Source organism: Sabethes cyaneus, chromosome 3 (genome assembly GCF_943734655.1).
Source record: "Sabethes cyaneus chromosome 3, idSabCyanKW18_F2, whole genome shotgun sequence".
Classification (NCBI taxonomy): domain Eukaryota; kingdom Metazoa; phylum Arthropoda; class Insecta; order Diptera; family Culicidae; genus Sabethes; species Sabethes cyaneus.
The window spans coordinates 101,394,343-101,411,612 of NC_071355.1; the positions used below are offsets into that span (position 1 = coordinate 101,394,343).

General features: G+C 38.6%; 2 protein-coding genes across 2 annotated transcripts in view; both read right to left on the reverse strand.

Moving 5' to 3' along the window:
• Nucleotides 1-15,604, reverse strand: part of LOC128739938 (protein bride of sevenless) — a 37,696-nt gene extending 22,092 nt beyond the window's left edge. Inside the window, exon 1 of the mRNA XM_053835439.1 lies at nt 15,175-15,604. Coding sequence (XP_053691414.1) covers nt 15,175-15,604 — 430 coding nt within the window. The remainder of the gene's footprint in view (nt 1-15,174) is intronic.
• Nucleotides 15,605-15,708: 104 nt separating this feature from the next.
• On the reverse strand, nt 15,709-16,617 carry LOC128739940 (uncharacterized). Its single transcript, XM_053835440.1, has one exon. It carries the CDS (start codon nt 16,615-16,617, stop codon nt 15,709-15,711), a length of 909 nt encoding a protein of 302 aa, XP_053691415.1.
• Nucleotides 16,618-17,270: the final 653 nt, after the last annotated feature.

A 17,270-nucleotide genomic window follows, 5' to 3' on the forward strand; every position in this document is an offset into this window, starting at 1 on the left:
CTATGAAAGTAGATAGACTAAAAAACTATATTCCAATATTTCAGAGCACTGGGAATGATACAGCTTTTTGGAGAATTTTTCGAATCTGAGGTTTGTGTGACAACTTTCCATATTTTTCATTCAACGTAAGTTTCGAAAAACTGTTTTTAATCGTACCCTGTTAGGTATTTGTATACAAAGAAAACATGATTTGGTATTGAAATGGTTATAGATTAGCACCTTATTTTGCAGATTGACGAAAATCAAGTACACTCTAAAATGTATTTGCTTCAAATCTCAAAATAATAACACACATGTGACTTCGCATTTTCAAAGTTGAGCATCTTTTTTTGGGATCGGAAGGTAACCATCATTTTTTCATATTTTATGTAGCATTTAGTCTACTTTTCAAAAATCATATCCGCATTTTGCGCAGATTTGCGCAAAGACTAAAAATATTGAATTTTATAGAACCATGTGTTTTCAGGCAATTCCGTTTTGTAATTACTTCTAGCAATACTATTACAGATATTTTTGAAGTAAATATTTGAGCATTTAGCAGCTCAGCCAGGTCAGCAGAGCAGAAGTGACACTTTGATATTCAAATTTTAGTGAATAAACATGGTTGGTTATTGGCTGGAGAAACTGTTTTTTTTTTTCAAAATTCAAAATTAATTTTCAAATGTGGCTCAACGTTATAGACTGCTGAGTGTTACAAGGTCATTACTACTTCTCCTAATTATCCCAATTCAAAAAAACACAAAATAAAAATAATAGTTCAAGTAGTTATAAAACTTTTCTTAAAAAATTATTTTAGAGACACCCTAATCATTGATTTTTTAAAATATTTGAAAACTTTAAGTTTTCAATTTGGTTCACAGTTTTATACAAAACTAGAGGACCCGGCAAACTTCGTACTGCCATAAATTAGACCGAATATTTCAGATTGTAAAATTCAGACGAACTGAGAGCTGCTGGTTTTTAGAAAAAGGAGTGTACTAACGATATAAGTAGAATTTTGTAATTTTTTGAAGATTCCAACGTTTGATGTAGCCGATAAACACAGGATTTCAGAGAACGTGTACATCTAACAACCGTATTAAGCCATTAGCAAGATATGAAAATTTGACAAAATCTCAGAATTTATTATCAGCTACACGTTGGAAACATGTCTGTGTAAAACTTGGTTTGTCAGTTCCCAATACCCAACGGTTGTGTTGGTAGAAGTTGCATCGAGTCTTGTCTTATAACCCCTACTGATTGTAAACTTATTTTTTGTAAACGTGAATTCGATGGCTTAAACAGCGCCAAATTGCGTCTGCTGCAGTTCATTTTCTAATTATAGGCCATATACGTTAGAACCTTCCTGAGAACATAATCATTACACCACCATCAACTATATTTTAATTGACGCTGAAATAGATCATTGTTCCATTTGATGCTCTCAAACGATTGTTTTGCTTTAGTAAATCGTCCCATTATCACCATGCTATTCTATATGCTGGTTTTTAAGTTATAGCCAAAATTTTTTGACACTCAAGTATATTCCCTTCATTACAATCAATGGTTTATTTGGGATTCCTTGATAATTTAAAATTCAATTCAATTTTCTGATATGTATTCGATATCAATAGGCATATGATTTTTTTTATTAGATTTGTATATTAATGGGTAAGAATTAGCCGAAATAATTGCATTGTCGAATCTTGATAGATGTAATTTGCAAACTGCTTTAGTAATAAATTACTGTTCAAGATAACTTCATTATCCCACAAAATGAATTGAATGGTTATATTATTTCTAACCGCCTCGTCAGATATGTGAAAATGCTAACAAAAGTACACATTTAAATCCATTTTTGTTCTCTTTGTCCCTTTGGTATTTCACGCCCTAAAATAATTTAACACAGAAGCATAATTTTGTGAGATTTTTTATACTTTTAAGGGGTGCAATAGGAAATTAAACTAAAATTTTCATTTATATAAGTAATTTCAGGATAGATTTGTTGCTGAATTGCTGGAAACTCTGTTCTACTATGTATGTGACATGTATTCTTTATTTGATGATTGGGAACTGGCAATTTAGTCAATTCAGTGGTTACACCATTTGCATTGGATGTTTTGGATAAGCATAGATGTAAAAGGCCATAAAGCAGTCGGTGTTCGTTTCATAAATTCGATAAATGAACAAACAAATTAATGAAATGCTAACTTTTGTAAATGTAACTTTTCATTTTCAGAAATTGCAAGAGCACAAAAATTGTTAATAGCATTGTCACATGTGGCGATTTCAATGAAAGTTACCACGTGTTTGTTTATCAGACGACGAACGGTAACGGCGCTGCTAGAAATCGAACGATGATCGTAGCAGACACTGGCATGGCGTTTGCAATACGCTGTGGACTTCATATGGAAAACTAATTTTTCAAGTTTTCGAGTTCTTTCCAGTAAATTTTCCGATTTTTCTCGCCGTAAAAACATAGCAGTGGTGGAAACGAACACAATAAAGAAAAGACGGCTCAAATCGGACGCTCCGTTCTCAAGTGATGCGCGGTCGAACTTTTTCACTTCCATTTTTATATATAAGATATGTAAGTTCCATGCTACTTTACTGATATTATTAGTTTTGTCTCAGTTTTGTTCTGACTGGCGCCAGTGTGCGGGGGTGAGATTGTGCCAAGCTATAATGATCGACCCAATTTGTGGATTTCACATACACAACAAAAATACGTCAGTATACACCAATACACTCACATTCTTTACGATTGAGCACAATATTTTGATAGATTAGATTGCATCATCTATTTTGGAGCAAACAGAATCATAGGTCGGTAAATAATTTAAACTAGTTTTTACTTGTTCTCTGGAAATTTCAAATGCTTTGAATAAACACTCTAATATAAGACGAATATATTATACCGTGTATAAACTGCCAGTTTAAAGGAGGGGGAGGGGGTGGGTTGGGTTACATGTTTTGCGAGCGCGAGTTCTCGAACAAAGTAATGGTTACTTTTGTTAAATGACCAAATAGGTATGCTCCTTAGGATACACGCCTTTCATATATCTCCCCCTTGTTAACCCTAGAAACGCTACTGTCTATATAAAGGCTGTCCATTGACTGCGAACTCATTTTTAGTTATTCCAGATCTCTCCGGGTTATTTTCGTTCATACTTTTTGCACGATGCGTTGTTTTTGGCCGACCCCCTACCCCTAATAGTCCACTTAGTTCATGGGCGGCCCTATATGAACTACTTTATACTTTTATTTATGTGTATTGTTTATAAACATACTAATGCTCACTGTTTAGGTTTTTAGTTGAACTTTAGGTTTTTGGCACAATCTCACCCCTTCTAGGGGGTGTTCATGCACTTTTAGTAAAATTGGGTTTCATTGTAGCTGAACCATCTCTACGGTAGTTGTTAATTGAACAATTTAGTATATATTGACAGGTTTGAAATTAACTTAGTTCCTAAATTGTGTGTATACTGAGCTAAAGAACCAAAACATATGCTTTTCTGGCACAATCTCGCCCCGGATGACGGCAGCGTAATTTTTTTTGACAGCAAAAGGCGAACGGCTCACTGGTAACTTTGCTCTTTTGTTCAGACTGAAATTGAAATGCTCTATTTTATTTAACGTAGATGATAGAATGAAGGACCATGAAAAATAGGTGTGGCCGATTCTTGTCGCTTGCTCTGGTACATAATACGTGGTAAGCCGGCGACAGCATTATTCAAACGCTAGCTGAGCTACTGCCAACATCGTTTGCCAGGGCAAACGAAAGTCAACTCGTACACGTTTGCAGTTCCCGGCCGGTTACTGAGCGTATGTTGGAGCTGGAGTACTCATTTCGCTGCCGTGATGGAATATCTGGCTGCTGAAGTTCTGGAAATGGCAGGAAATATTCTGCTCGCGACAGCAAAACGACCAGAAGCATCCCACGTCACTTGCAGCTGGCCACTTGGAGTGGTATTTAATCGTGATTTAAGACCATACGCGAACGGCTTCGTTGATCGCATAACTGCTGAGGCTTAGTCCGTTGCAATAAACCGTGCTTGGTTAACGGTTATCGGTACTCCATTTTACCAAACAGAGAATTACGTTAAGTGCGTTAGTGCAAGTTTATTGCAAGCAGGAGTTATGATAGTCAAACAATCGGTCCTTTTAAGGACCACACAACGATTGAAGAGTTTATTATATTTTCTTGTCCAGTTAATACCATAATTACAGTCAACTGACGAACTGACATGACACTTAGAAGAAAATCCTTTAAAAACCATCGTCCTGCACATCTTGCTTGCACACTAGCACCCTCTGTTATGCATGTTGGCGAATAGCTTGCATTTGCAGGGTTTTATGCTGTAGGGTTTTGTACATTTGAATGGTTTTATACTGAAAACTCAAAGCAACACTTGCACGCCGTGGTGTGGTCATGTTGCGAAACATGCTTTTTTGAAAAATGAGTTGTTTTTGATTGGACGATGGAATTATCGCGAGTGTCTCGTCTGTTTGTCTGTGGTAATAAGTTTTCTGGTCACGGGCGACATTTTCTGCGACTTCCAAAACGTCTGCAGCTTGTTAATGCTTTATTATCAGTGTTCTTTTGTAAGCCACAGAAAAGTTGCGCAAAACTTTCAACTTTTTGAAAACTCGTGTACCGTCTACCAATTAACGGAAGAAAAGCACTATTCAACGTAGAAACAGATCATAAAAATTTATTTACTGTTTGGTTTATAGTTACTGACTTGCTTTCGTTTTAATAAAATAGATTCAATCAATTCATGGATGTAACTCCAAAATCGGTTGAGGATTGAACCTATCCAGCTTTTTACGCGCTATAATGGCGGACGCTATAAATTGTGTTCGTAATATGTGAACAATCTTTTTGACAACTCTGCATCCATCAAAACTGGGCACTCTTCTCCTGTACGGCAGTGTTGCTCTTTCTTTCGTTTACGTAAAAGAAGGAAGGCAATAGTTTTGTTTACATTTCGCACAGTTTTGCTTTCCTTCTTTGACGTAAACGAAAGAAAGAGCACGGTAGTGTTGCAAGATAAGAGTGCCAGATTTGATGTATGCAGAGTTGTCAAAAAGATTGTTTGCATATTACGAACACAATTTATAGCGGCCACCATTATAGCGCATAAAAAGCTGGATACAATGTTACTACCACAGACTTACAGACGTAACACTTCGAACAAATTTTCCAGCAAAACATCGTTTCAATGATACCCCTTAAGAAGAGACTTAAAAAAACACTAGCATCACCTGGTGCATTCTTCGCGCTACGCCAGAGTAGATTGCTATAAATTTAGCAATGCTATAAATTTACTTGTATATTATCTGATAACAGCGCCAGCGCAGGCGAACGGAGTTCTCGCGCAGCGACTGTTGTTTGGTTCTTGGCTTAAGCGAAAATTTGAAATGATCGTTTTTATTGACGATGGAATGAGGCTTCAGTGTTACGTCTGTTAGTCTGTGTTACTACTTTGATAAACGTTACGTATGTAGGTTGTATACATGAAGAATCGTATTATTACATACATGGATACATCCTACTATCGCTACAAAGAGACTTACGTGGTCCTACGTCACCTATGCGGTCGTGTCTTGTGCACAACCCCTCTGATTTTTTATTTAACTGAAATATCAAATTCCGAAACCGGAATGTAGCACCAAGGTTTTGTTTCGCTTTTAAGCCTGCAATCTACGAAATATACAGTATACACTACATGGGAAACGCTGCACTCTTACCATTGCAAAAGATCTCACGGCGTTCTTCTGACCGTTAATAAAAAAGAAAATAAGCCATCAAAACGGCAAGTGTAAGTTCAACAACACTTCTAAATCCTACGCAAATCGTAGTCGGTTTTAACTATTTTGCATCATATACCAACCTATTGGCGACCATTTTAAAGATTTTGAGCTAGGTAGGGTATGTTGCTACATCGTCGTAATTGCCTATTCCCGTCCTATCCAACACAATTTATTAAAAATATCAGGATTTTTATTACACACAATGCAAAACTAGTTATTCCCTAATATTTTAGTTAGTTGTCTATCATATGCGATCAATCAAAGTGAGCTAAGATCTATTTAAATGCTTTTTATCATTAAGAAAGTCCTACCAGCCAAATTTCCTACGTTTTTTCGTGCGACGAAGAAGACAATGTGGACTAATCGTTTTAATTTCCGTCATTCATAAATGAAAATAACTCACGCAAGACATTGTCGTTATTCTACAGCCAGGAAAACTTGCCTGACCTGCAGAAATTTTATAGAATAACATTTGTCATACCGTCCTACACAAATACATACGCGGTAGCTTCGTAAACATTGTTGTGAATTTTTAATTCGGACGATGAAAAATTTTGATGGACGAATTTTAAAACGGTACGACGAATTTTAGAAATAAAGTCTGTTGCGTAATTTCAATAATATGCTTTAATAGTCACTTTTCAGTGATTTCAAAGTCCACGGATCGGAAGGTAAGTGTGTTTTAGTGTTCAGCGCAAGAACTTTTGGAGTATTCATTAATTCCATCCAACGAATGATGAAAATTAGAATGGCTTTACTTAGTACGACGGGAATTAGAAAAAAAAACCCTATATTAGTTTTAGGAATTGCTTTTGGAATGCATGGGAATTTCATGCAATACGTAAATTTAATGAATGAAAGTAAAACATCGCACGGGTATAAAACTTCCGTAGAGCTAACGCTGTAAAAAGCTTCAAAATTTACCAAACTTTCACAAGGCACATTCTTGGAAAGCTCAATTAGGCTACATCCACCACGGCCATCAGATCCGGCAGCGAAAAGCTCTCTTTTGCGATGACGTAAATAGGACGTAATCTTCGTCCCACACAGATTTTTTGATATTTATTTTTCAATCCATTTTCCTCCCTCCTCAGTATTGTTGTGTGAATGCATTCTCAGACAGTGAGCGAAACTTCACAGTGTTTAGACGCTATGCAAGTGCTTGGTGCAGTACAAAGGATACGAATAGACACTTTTGCAGTGTGATGCAGTTGTGGAAAATATAACTTAACGTGAGGATGGTGTCTTGAGTACGCAGTGTGTAATAGCTTTCCGGCACAATTTAACTTTGAAATTTTAGATATTTTTATCCGATTAGAGAAAGTTTGTATTTTGCTGCCGTAAAAGTTTGAAAGAAAAAAATACGGGAAACGTTAAAGATGGAAAACTCGTTAAGGCGCATGCGTTACTGTTCGCCAAACAGTCACAAACATATACAGTGATAAGAGCGCGTTATCAACGGTAGTAGATAAATATATTGAAGCAACCATGATGTAGGACATCGAGGTACTAAAGTAGGACTGCGGCAGTACAGTTCCTTTTTTCGATATCATGCTGTCAAATAACGTCACATGCGACCATAAGCATAACAAATGGAAGGCAGCAAAACATAGATAGAGATCATGTGCATGAAAATTAATTGCTATTAGCGATATCTATTAAGGAACTTGTGTTATAATCCACTTAGCAGTGTAATGTGTCATGTGCGTTTCTTACACTTTTTGTATAAAAATTCAACCGAAACTTCCGCAACTGACAATGCACCATGTCCAGATCCTTTGTTCAGCATTCGAATTGTTTTTAAACATAACAAACTTGATCCTTTTACAGAATAGCTTGTAACAGTCGATAAAAGCATTTCAATCAAGCGAGTATTTTACATAAAGCAAAATTAATTAGGTTTTCCTCTGCTGTTTCAAATTCGGGTGCAGCAAAAAAATTTAAAAGTAAATTGAATGAAATTGATTTCGATAGTTTTCACATATTAATTTTCAGGAAAACAAAACTATTAAAGAAAAATGGGAGTTTCACTGTTTAATTCGTTCTTAACTTTTATACTTCGTTTACAAAGTATGGCACTTGGCACAGCAGTTTTGGCACCTCAATTTGCAGCTACCAAGCAATTTACTGCAAGTTCTGATCGAAGAAGATCACGATAATGTTTAACAATTATTAAGGCACGGATTTGACCATTGAAGGATTGTATGTATCGAAATGTAGAGTCAACGAAAATGTAGAGTCTATTCCTCAAACAAACAAAATCATATAATATTATCACCGTCCTAAAAGTATTCTCTCCTTTGCTTATTTTTAATTTAAAACAACTTCACATCGTAGTACAAATGGAAGACATTCTCTCAGATTGTAAAGATTTCGTTAACTAAATCAAAATTTTTTGTCATCGCTCTTATAGCGTAATGATAGTAATGCGCTAATAATGATAGTAATAGTAAAATCACGAACGCACAAGAGACAAAGATATTAGGCCATATGAACAAAACAGTGATTTTCCAGTGTAAATTTTATGGGAGCATTTGCTCTAACTCTTTTATTCATACGGCCTAGAGTGACTATATACAGAGTGGCGACAATGTCAAAATTGGAATGATAATTATCTGTCAGTGTCATTCCAATCGAGCAGACAACCTATCCAACGCGTATGCAGGAAAGAGAAAGAAAAACCTAGGATAAACCGCATTGCATACATTTGGGATGACTTGGCGCCACTTGTATATAGTCACTCTAATACGGCCTATTGTCCCTACTTCAAAATGTTGCGACAATGTATGATGAAAGTTTGTGACTATTACATTGGAAGTTAGGACAAAAACAAAGTTATCGATGCTGTTTATCATGGACACAAATGTTTCATGACAACTATGTTGTTGCCTGCGAAAAAGACACACTGCTGTATGCATTACGTATTGTAGGCAACAAAAGCAATCCTAATCGTGTCACACTGTGTCGGCAGCGGTAGTGTTTGGTAGTTACCAAGGCAACGTTGGAAACTTTTGTACGCCAGACTTTAGGTCAAAGCAAACTGGTCTTTTTCTTAAGGTTTTTGCTGTTTATCCCTTTTGCTCAAGTTGCTGATAAAGTATTGTCTTTAACCAGCCGACTGGCGACAAAGACATATTTTATTGTATACCAGCATCACCAACAACAAGGGCTTGTGAGAGCGAGTGTGTATCTAAATATATTTTCACCAAAAGTTGTCCTGCTTGCTGGTGAGACGGGATAATCATTTGTCTTAATATTTTGTTAACGTGGTAAATTAACCAGAACGCGTGATTGTTTTATAGGCAGAGAATAACTGATTTATCGCTCTTCGTTTTTGTCGGTTATTTCTGCGTATGAACAATGATATTTTGATTCTCTGGTTAGACCCAAACGGACTGTTTGCTAGTCTTTCTAGTCTATTTGCTACTGTCTTACTGACTCACTGCGAATATGCGTTGTGTTCGCGGGATCGTGTTGGTTCGAAAGGTTTCGGAAAATATCGCCATTGTATCGAAAATATCGTTAATTTTGATCACTAAAAATAACGTACTTAAACGTTATATTTCAAGTGCCAGTAATACGCAATAATTGTATTGTAAAACTGAATTGTTATTTATGCAACTTTTTACAAGTTAAATGCAATAACAAAAGCATAATTTACAAAAAATCGTTTGTTATCGATATTAGCTGCATATGTGTTATAAACGAATAAAACGTATGGTTACGTTTTATTTCAATAACACGTCTATTCGCAGTGAGTCAGGTAAAACAGTAGTCAGCCTTCGTTGGTACCATATAACGATTAAGTACATCCTCTGAATCGGATTGTAACGGTAACAACTCTGATACTGAGAACCATTCAGATTTAAGCTACATCCTAATGTTGTTGAGCAGCCGGAATGCATGTCAATTCTGAATGTCTTGGTAATATCTATTTCTTCTAATCTACTCGTTATACACTACCACATGCCACGCAGCAGGGGAGTTGGAATTTTCATTCATTGAGAAAATTACGGTTGTGTGCTTTTCCTCCATGACAGATTCACCACACTACCATAAAGCACAGATCCACTTGCTACCACATAACGGCCACGAAAGTCGATAGGAAAAGCCAAAAACCCGAAACCCAAGTCGAGTCGGGTCCGTAGAAGGAACGAAATGTTCCCTAAACTGTTCTGTAATTTCTCATTTAAAGTTATAAACTGGAAAAATGTTGTTATTTTACTATTGTAGTGGATGTATAATATTTTGAGTAAAATGTGAATGAAAAATACTGCAGCCTTATACCTTACAGAGCTTTAGTGCAAACGTGAAAACTGCTATCATTTGTATAACAAAAGTGTATGTTAAGTGAAAAGCATTCAATATTTCATCACGATTAGTAAATAACTGAATTGAAATCATAAAGATAGGTTTTTTCAATCAAATAATACGAATCAGAGAAAAAGTGTTTTAGTTCAGGTTCATAAAGCCAAAGAATGACACCATATTTTCCTATCTGGATGCCAGCAGTGGAAAAGGCGCAGAGTGGCATGAGATACGCAAGTGAATGGGGAAAGAGAAAAAGGAGCGCCGAAGAAAAACTCCCGATTATAAGAGTCGAAATCAGATATTTTACTTCGATTTTTCTATTATCGTTAATGTTTTCTGCTACTATCCCTAGATATAACAAGTGAACACATAATGGAAAAGTCGACTTCATTAAAGTAGGAACTCCGTATTATTAAGGGAAAGAGAACGCCAACGCATTATAAGTGCATAGCAGAGAAAACTTGAAAAGCAGCAACGGGCAAGGATTAACAATAATGCAGTGGTACAAATTTCTCTTGCAGCAATGGTATTAGATGTATGCGAAAAGTTACAAGTGAAAAGTAGTGTTGTGCACGGGAACTGAGGCTCTGGGACAGAAAAATTGAAAAAGTATAGTGAGCAATGCTCAGGACTTTCAAACCAGACGATCTGATGGCCATGAAGAAAATTAAACATCGAAAATGGAATGTTCTTCTGTAGCGGGTAATTCAACGAATGCAACTATACGGAAATAGTACAACAATCAAATGAGGGTTGGGAAAAAGTTTAACTACTTGTGGTATTGAAATGAGAAAATATTTCGATATGAAAAATCTACCCTTTATCTAAAAAGTGAAACAAAGAAAGATCCGAAAATACCGGAGGGAAAAATATTCTGCTTAGTTGAATGTTTCTCACAATAAAACTCAGTGCTAGAAAATGCCTGTATGTGTCGGTACATTGCAAAATTCGGAAGCAGCCGCTGCAATAATAAGCTAATTATGCAGCTCTAGGTATTGGAAAGACTCCCGAAATAGACTGAGGGCTGCTAAAAAGCTTAGCCAATTTGGATATTCTCTAATGGGCACGTTTACGTCGTCCTCGACTACCACCATTTTTCCTGTCCCAAGTTCGAAAGTTTGCAACACCAGCAGCCATGAAGGTAAGAATTCGCGCCCAGATAATGTCCCGTGTATATCACTTCATGACCCAGTTTTTCTCTTCATATTTTTCTTCTCCACTGTTCAATGTATATCCAGTTTACCCTTCTTCCGCATCTGTACGCATGGTTGTCAATAAAATCCCCGAGGAAAGGTGTTAACTGCGGTATGATTTATTGCAACCGTATGTATACGACTGTTTTTACCGCTGACTAATAATATGTTGACGGATTTAATAAATGATACTATCTACCGTCCCACCAATCAGTTTCAAGTTAGGCTTTTATCTACTGCAGCATTACATCTATGTAGTTCCTTTTATTTAACATAAATTAAAGTCATTGTTTTGGCAAACTGTTATAGTAGAATCATTGCTTGTTTGGCTTATCTGGCATTATTCTATGAATTAATTTTCTAATCTCTATGATAAATTTTATGTTTTAATCTATATTTATTGGCACTCTGAATATTTCCATCAATTAGGCATGATCTGTTACAAACACAAAATAAATTATTACGCTTTTCAATAATTTCGACAAAACTTATCGTAAATATAAACTTCCAATATTAAAACCTCCGACTGAAGTATAACAAAAAATATATTTTGTACATTTAAAAATATGTTGCCTCTGCAATCGGATACAGGTTCTAATCTAAATTGATTTAAATTTACTCTTGGTTCCGACAGCTCTCTAGGTTGTGACGTGATAGCGATTGGATTGCTCTTCGACACATTATTAACAGCGGAAAGAATTCCTGATCGACTATTTACAGGACTCAAAATATTCTTAGTCACCTCTGCGATACGGTGTATATTTTAGTTATTATACAACATAAAAAATTGGCTGCGGCCAGCAATGGTGGAACGTAAAAAACGCAATTGGGATCAAAGCACATGAAGCGAGTACACGTAAACTTGTTTTTATTTAATTAAGGGTTAATCATATTTTCGATGCAAACATTTTGAGGCCACCTTTACTTACTTACTTACTTACTTACTTACTTAAATAACAAGTCCTAAATAACATAATTCCTCCAACTATCTCGGCTAACTCGGTTCCGCGGGTACCCAGTGCTCGTCAGATCTCGCTCCACCTGGTCTTGCCACGTCGCCCACTGTACCCCTCTTTGCCTTATTCGTTCCGAATTCGATGCGAAAACCATTTTTGCAGGATATTTGGCGTTCTAGCAACACGTCCTGCCCAACGTATCCGTCCGGCATAACCACTTTCTGAATACTGGTTTCACCGTAAACACGTGCGAATTCGTGTTCCATTCTTCGCCTACCATACACCATTCTCTCGTTACGTCGCCAAAGACGGATCTTTGCACCTTCCGTTCAAAAACTCCGATTTCTCGCAGGTCCTCTTCTGACAGTGTCCTCGTTTCATGCCCATAGGGGACAACCAATCTAATTAGCGTTCTGCACAATGTACTGTGCGGAGGCTCGGATTGTTCGACCGCAAGGGTTTGTGGAATATATAAATAGTAGACCCGAGTTCCGCTGATAATATATATTTTAAACTCACGGCTAGTATTGTTACCCTCATGTCAGTGAGCCAAGGTACACGAACTCGTCAACAATCTCAAACTCATCCCCGACGATTACCACGGACCCTGTCACGCTCGGTCTCACCCGCCAGCATACACTTCGTTTTAGACGTATTTATCTTTAACCCAATCTTCTCCGCTTCGCAGTTAAGTCTGATGCACTGATTTTCCACCGCCTCAAATGTTCTGCCAACAGCATTCACGTAGCCATGATAAGTCCAGTTAGCTTTCCCGGAACGCAATTTTCATCCTGGATTTTCTATAGCTTATATCGATTCACATTAACATATTCAAATCAATGCTCTTCCGCTCTTCCCCCTCCTTCACCAAAAATTTTCATTTCTTTCCCCTACCGTCCCTTCATCAATTGTAGATCCATCGTTTCAAAAAATATTATTACAATGATTATTATTTAATAACTATGCTTACTATATATATGAATGTAATTGTACATAAACGTATTTGCATGTTGGAATACAAATATCGTTGTATTATTTTCCTTTACTAGTCAAATTTATAATGAGAAAAGCAAAACCACAGACAAACATACCTAACACTCATTCTCCCATTCTTCACACGCTTAGACAGTCATTTCATATTTATTATTAGTTGGGAATGTCTCTGTATTCGTCAAAGTGGCGCTTTTTAACGAAAGGAGCAGAATGCCCCATTCAAAATACTTGCTTGTTCGAGGGATACTCCTGTTGTAAGTTAATACTTGAGAATGCCGATCATAGATGGTGCTAGTGATCAGGTAAAATGTGCGGGACGATCATTTTTGTTTCATTTTGATTTTTCTTCCAAGAGTAATGTCTGTTTGTCTATAGCAAAACTATGCTTATTTATTTCCTTATGCCAGTTTTTTTATGTCTATTTGTCGTTGACACAAACAAGCGTTAACCTCAAAAGAAGCTGCAAAGCGATGTTCACAAATTAGTAGCTCTTATTTTAACTGATTTGTTTATTTGTTTATTTGTTTATTTATTTGTACATCAACAGGCCTTGTGGCCCAAATGATAATTTAACCTAAAAACTACGCGCTATTGAAAAAAAGCGATTTTTCAGCACGTTACGGATGACGTCAAATTCGAAGCTGGTGTAAAAGCGGTTAAAATGGCGTTGGAGACCGGTAATCGTGCTGAAGCTGCTGTAGTTAGTCTGTCGATTCGGCACGTGTAAAAAGTGGCTATTGCGTAATGTACGACTCCGGACGTAAATATCAAGGTTTTGCAATATATACGGGCAATCCACCCGTGAGGTCAATAAATCGGAAACAATTGTTGCTCTATTTACATCGCGACGAACATGAAGGGGGTCTAGGTCGATGAGCTTACAGCGTTGTTCGTAGCTTGGCAGCTGGAAAGGGTTATTCCACGGAAGTTTCCGAAGAGCAAAACGAATGAATCTCCGCTGCACTGACTCGATTCGGCTAACTCCATTTTGATAGTATGGGCTCCAAACTGGAGCACAGTATTCAAGGTTGGAGCGGACTAATGCACAATAAAGAGCTTTCAAGCAGTAAACATCGTTGAAGTTCTTGCCGATGCGCATAATGAATCCGAGGTTTCTGCAGGCTTTGTCCACGATGTACGCGATGTGCTGTTTGAATGTAAGTTTAGAGTCGAGCAGTATCCCCAGATCCTTGACGCAGTTTTCACGACGTAATGGCGTATTTGACAGCTTGTAGTCAAAAGCGAACGGGCTCAGCTTTCTGGAAAATGTGATGACTTCACACTTGTTGGGGTTAAGCAGCATTCGGTTGTCGACACACCATTTATCAAAGGTCGATAGTTCCTCCTGAAGGACAGCGGCGTCGGATAGATTTTCAACTTTTGAGTATAACTTGAGGTCGTCAGCAAACAAGAGTCGCGGACCTTTAAGCAGGTAGTTGACGTCATTAAAGTAGATTAGGAATATTAAAGGACCAAGATGGCTGCCTTGTGGTATTCCAGAATGAGCAGTGAACGATCCAGAGAGACTGCCCTCAATGTTCACCTTTAAGTGGCGATCGGATAAGTATGAACGGAACCAACGCAGCAACGGACCACCTATGCCAAGCTTATCCAATTTAGCAATAGCGATTTGGTGGTTCAATTTGTCGAAAGCTGCGGAAAGATCAGTGTAAATGACATCTGTTTGCGACCGAGCATCGAAACTATTTATCACGTAGGATGTGAGAGTCAAGAGATTGGTAGTCGTGGAGCGCTTGGGCATAAATCCATGTTGGTTATCAGAGATGTACGGTTTGAAAAATGCAAATACTGGTTCAAACAGGGCGAGCTCAAACTCGTGGAGAGCGGATCAACAGTGGGGCTGGGATCAGCGATTTCAAACTTGCCTGGAAGGCGATTCTGGAAGCCCCGTTCCCTGCACCCACCAGCAGGACCGGGACGACTGCTGGTCGCTGGCTGGAAGGGCTCGACTGCGGCGGGGGGGTCGGGGGCGTCCATAATTCCATCTGTAGTGCGTCCCAGTATCACGTTGGGCGAGGAGACATGCGGATGTCTGAGGTCACGGTCATTCTGGTGGAATGTCAGTTCAGCAGTTGGAGTGTCGTCATCAACGTGTCGTTCAGTAAGGACCGATGTCGGAACATGCAAATGTGTAGTACTGGAAACACGGTACGAGTCAGTCGCCGGATGTATATTAATAAATGTGTACTTGCCGTGGAGAGAATTTTGGAAGCCCCTTTCCCCGCACTCACGCGTAGGACCGGAACGACTGATGAACGCTGGCGGCAATAGCGCGACTACGGTGGGGGGGTCGGGGGCATCCATAATACTAACAACAGTGCGTCCCAGTGTCATGTTTGGTGAAATAATCGGTCGTTTGGAGATGGCAGTAGCGTCGGGTTGACAGAAGTCGGCCAGTAGAAACTCGGTGCAGTCAAGTGTCGTCGGTGTTACGGGAACTATGGTCCCTCTACTGCAGGGGTCAACGATGGAGCTGCAGTCGGAGGAAGTTCTAAAGGGACTGGAGTAAGCACCATTGGAGTTACAGATGATGAGCCAGCACCGGAGTTGTCATTGTGTCCAACTAAAGGAGTAGCGGGAGGGTCGGGAGCGGTGGGGGGTAGCCATACCGCTGAATTCGTTCGCACATCGTCGAATTCCCTAAATACAATTCCCTGTGGCCAAGTATCTGGGTTCAAGGCCGCATTTTTGTACGCCAGGGGAATGCCAACTTTGAACGAAATGAAGTTGAGCGATTGAAGGTCGGCCCCCTTTTTCACCAGTGAAATTACACGAACGGGCTCCTGGTTTAGTAAACCATCTCGAACAAGCCGCTCGACAACCTCAGAGGTCACGGTAGGGTGGAAACGCGAGAGGTACACCCAGAATAGCTTGGGCGGGGTGCCGACCACAAGGTTTTCGGGGTTATCGACGACTCTGGTGCCAGTAGTCGGTTTATTCGGGGTTTCCGAGTCACCGCGACGACGTTTAGCAGGACGATCGCGAGCTGGTATTCGCATCGGGGTTGCCGCATTGACCTTATCGGCGAGTTTGGCGACCTCGTTGTTATTCCGCACGATTTCGTCTTTTAGCTCCGAGATTCCGCTCATTTGCCCTGCTACGACTGACGATATCACGTTTCCCAGGGACGACACGGTACTTTTAAAACGTGCGAATTTCATAAGCCTAACGCATTCATCACACATCCAAAACAAATTGTTGTTTGACCGGACGAATTTTATGAAAGGAACGTTCAAGCCAGCGCACCGAGTGTGACACACTTGGTCGCAAAAACCCATGCATCTTAAAAGGTCCTCCTCCTTCTTTATCGTTTTCGCGCAACGATCGCAAGCGGTACACTCTGTCATTTTGACAAACAAAAACGAAAATCGTGTTAGGAGTGTACCAGTAGGTATGCCCTTAGTTGCGTGCACGAATATCGATATAACGAGTAACGATACGGTATCGCCCAATTTATCGGCAGGCAGCTGTGTACAATGTAAACAAACAAATCCAGCAAAACTATGTAGCCTCAAATCACAAGAAATCACTCCGATTAAATTCCGGAAGCGTTGTTTCGACAATGAAACGCCGAATAAAGCCTTTAATTACACTTTGCACGAATTATGAACAATAAAACTAACGATAAACATGTATAAAATAGCAAAAACTTTGCGAGAAATCAGACACAAAAACAACCGCCGTTTAGTACAGTGTTGCCGTCACTCACCATATACATATAAAATTAGTGGAAAAAAATCGGTCGAATCCACCTAATGATGAATGGAACCTTTGTTATACCAACGCATTCACCATGGACGCAGCTTCAGAACAAACCTTAACCACAGACAAACAGACATAACTCTTGGAAGAAAAATCAACAAAAATTGTCGTACCTCACATTTAACCTGACCATTAGCATCATCTATGTTCGATATTCCCAAATATCAAATAGCAACATGGATGTTCCTCGAAGTGGCAAGTATTTTTATGGGAATTCCCCTTCTTTCGTCAAAAAGCG

What these genes read in the sequence shown, in the direction of transcription:
- LOC128739940 (XM_053835440.1), bottom strand. Translation starts at nt 16,617, where the DNA reads ATGACAGAGTGTACCGCTTGCGATCGTTGCGCGAAAACGATAAAGAAG.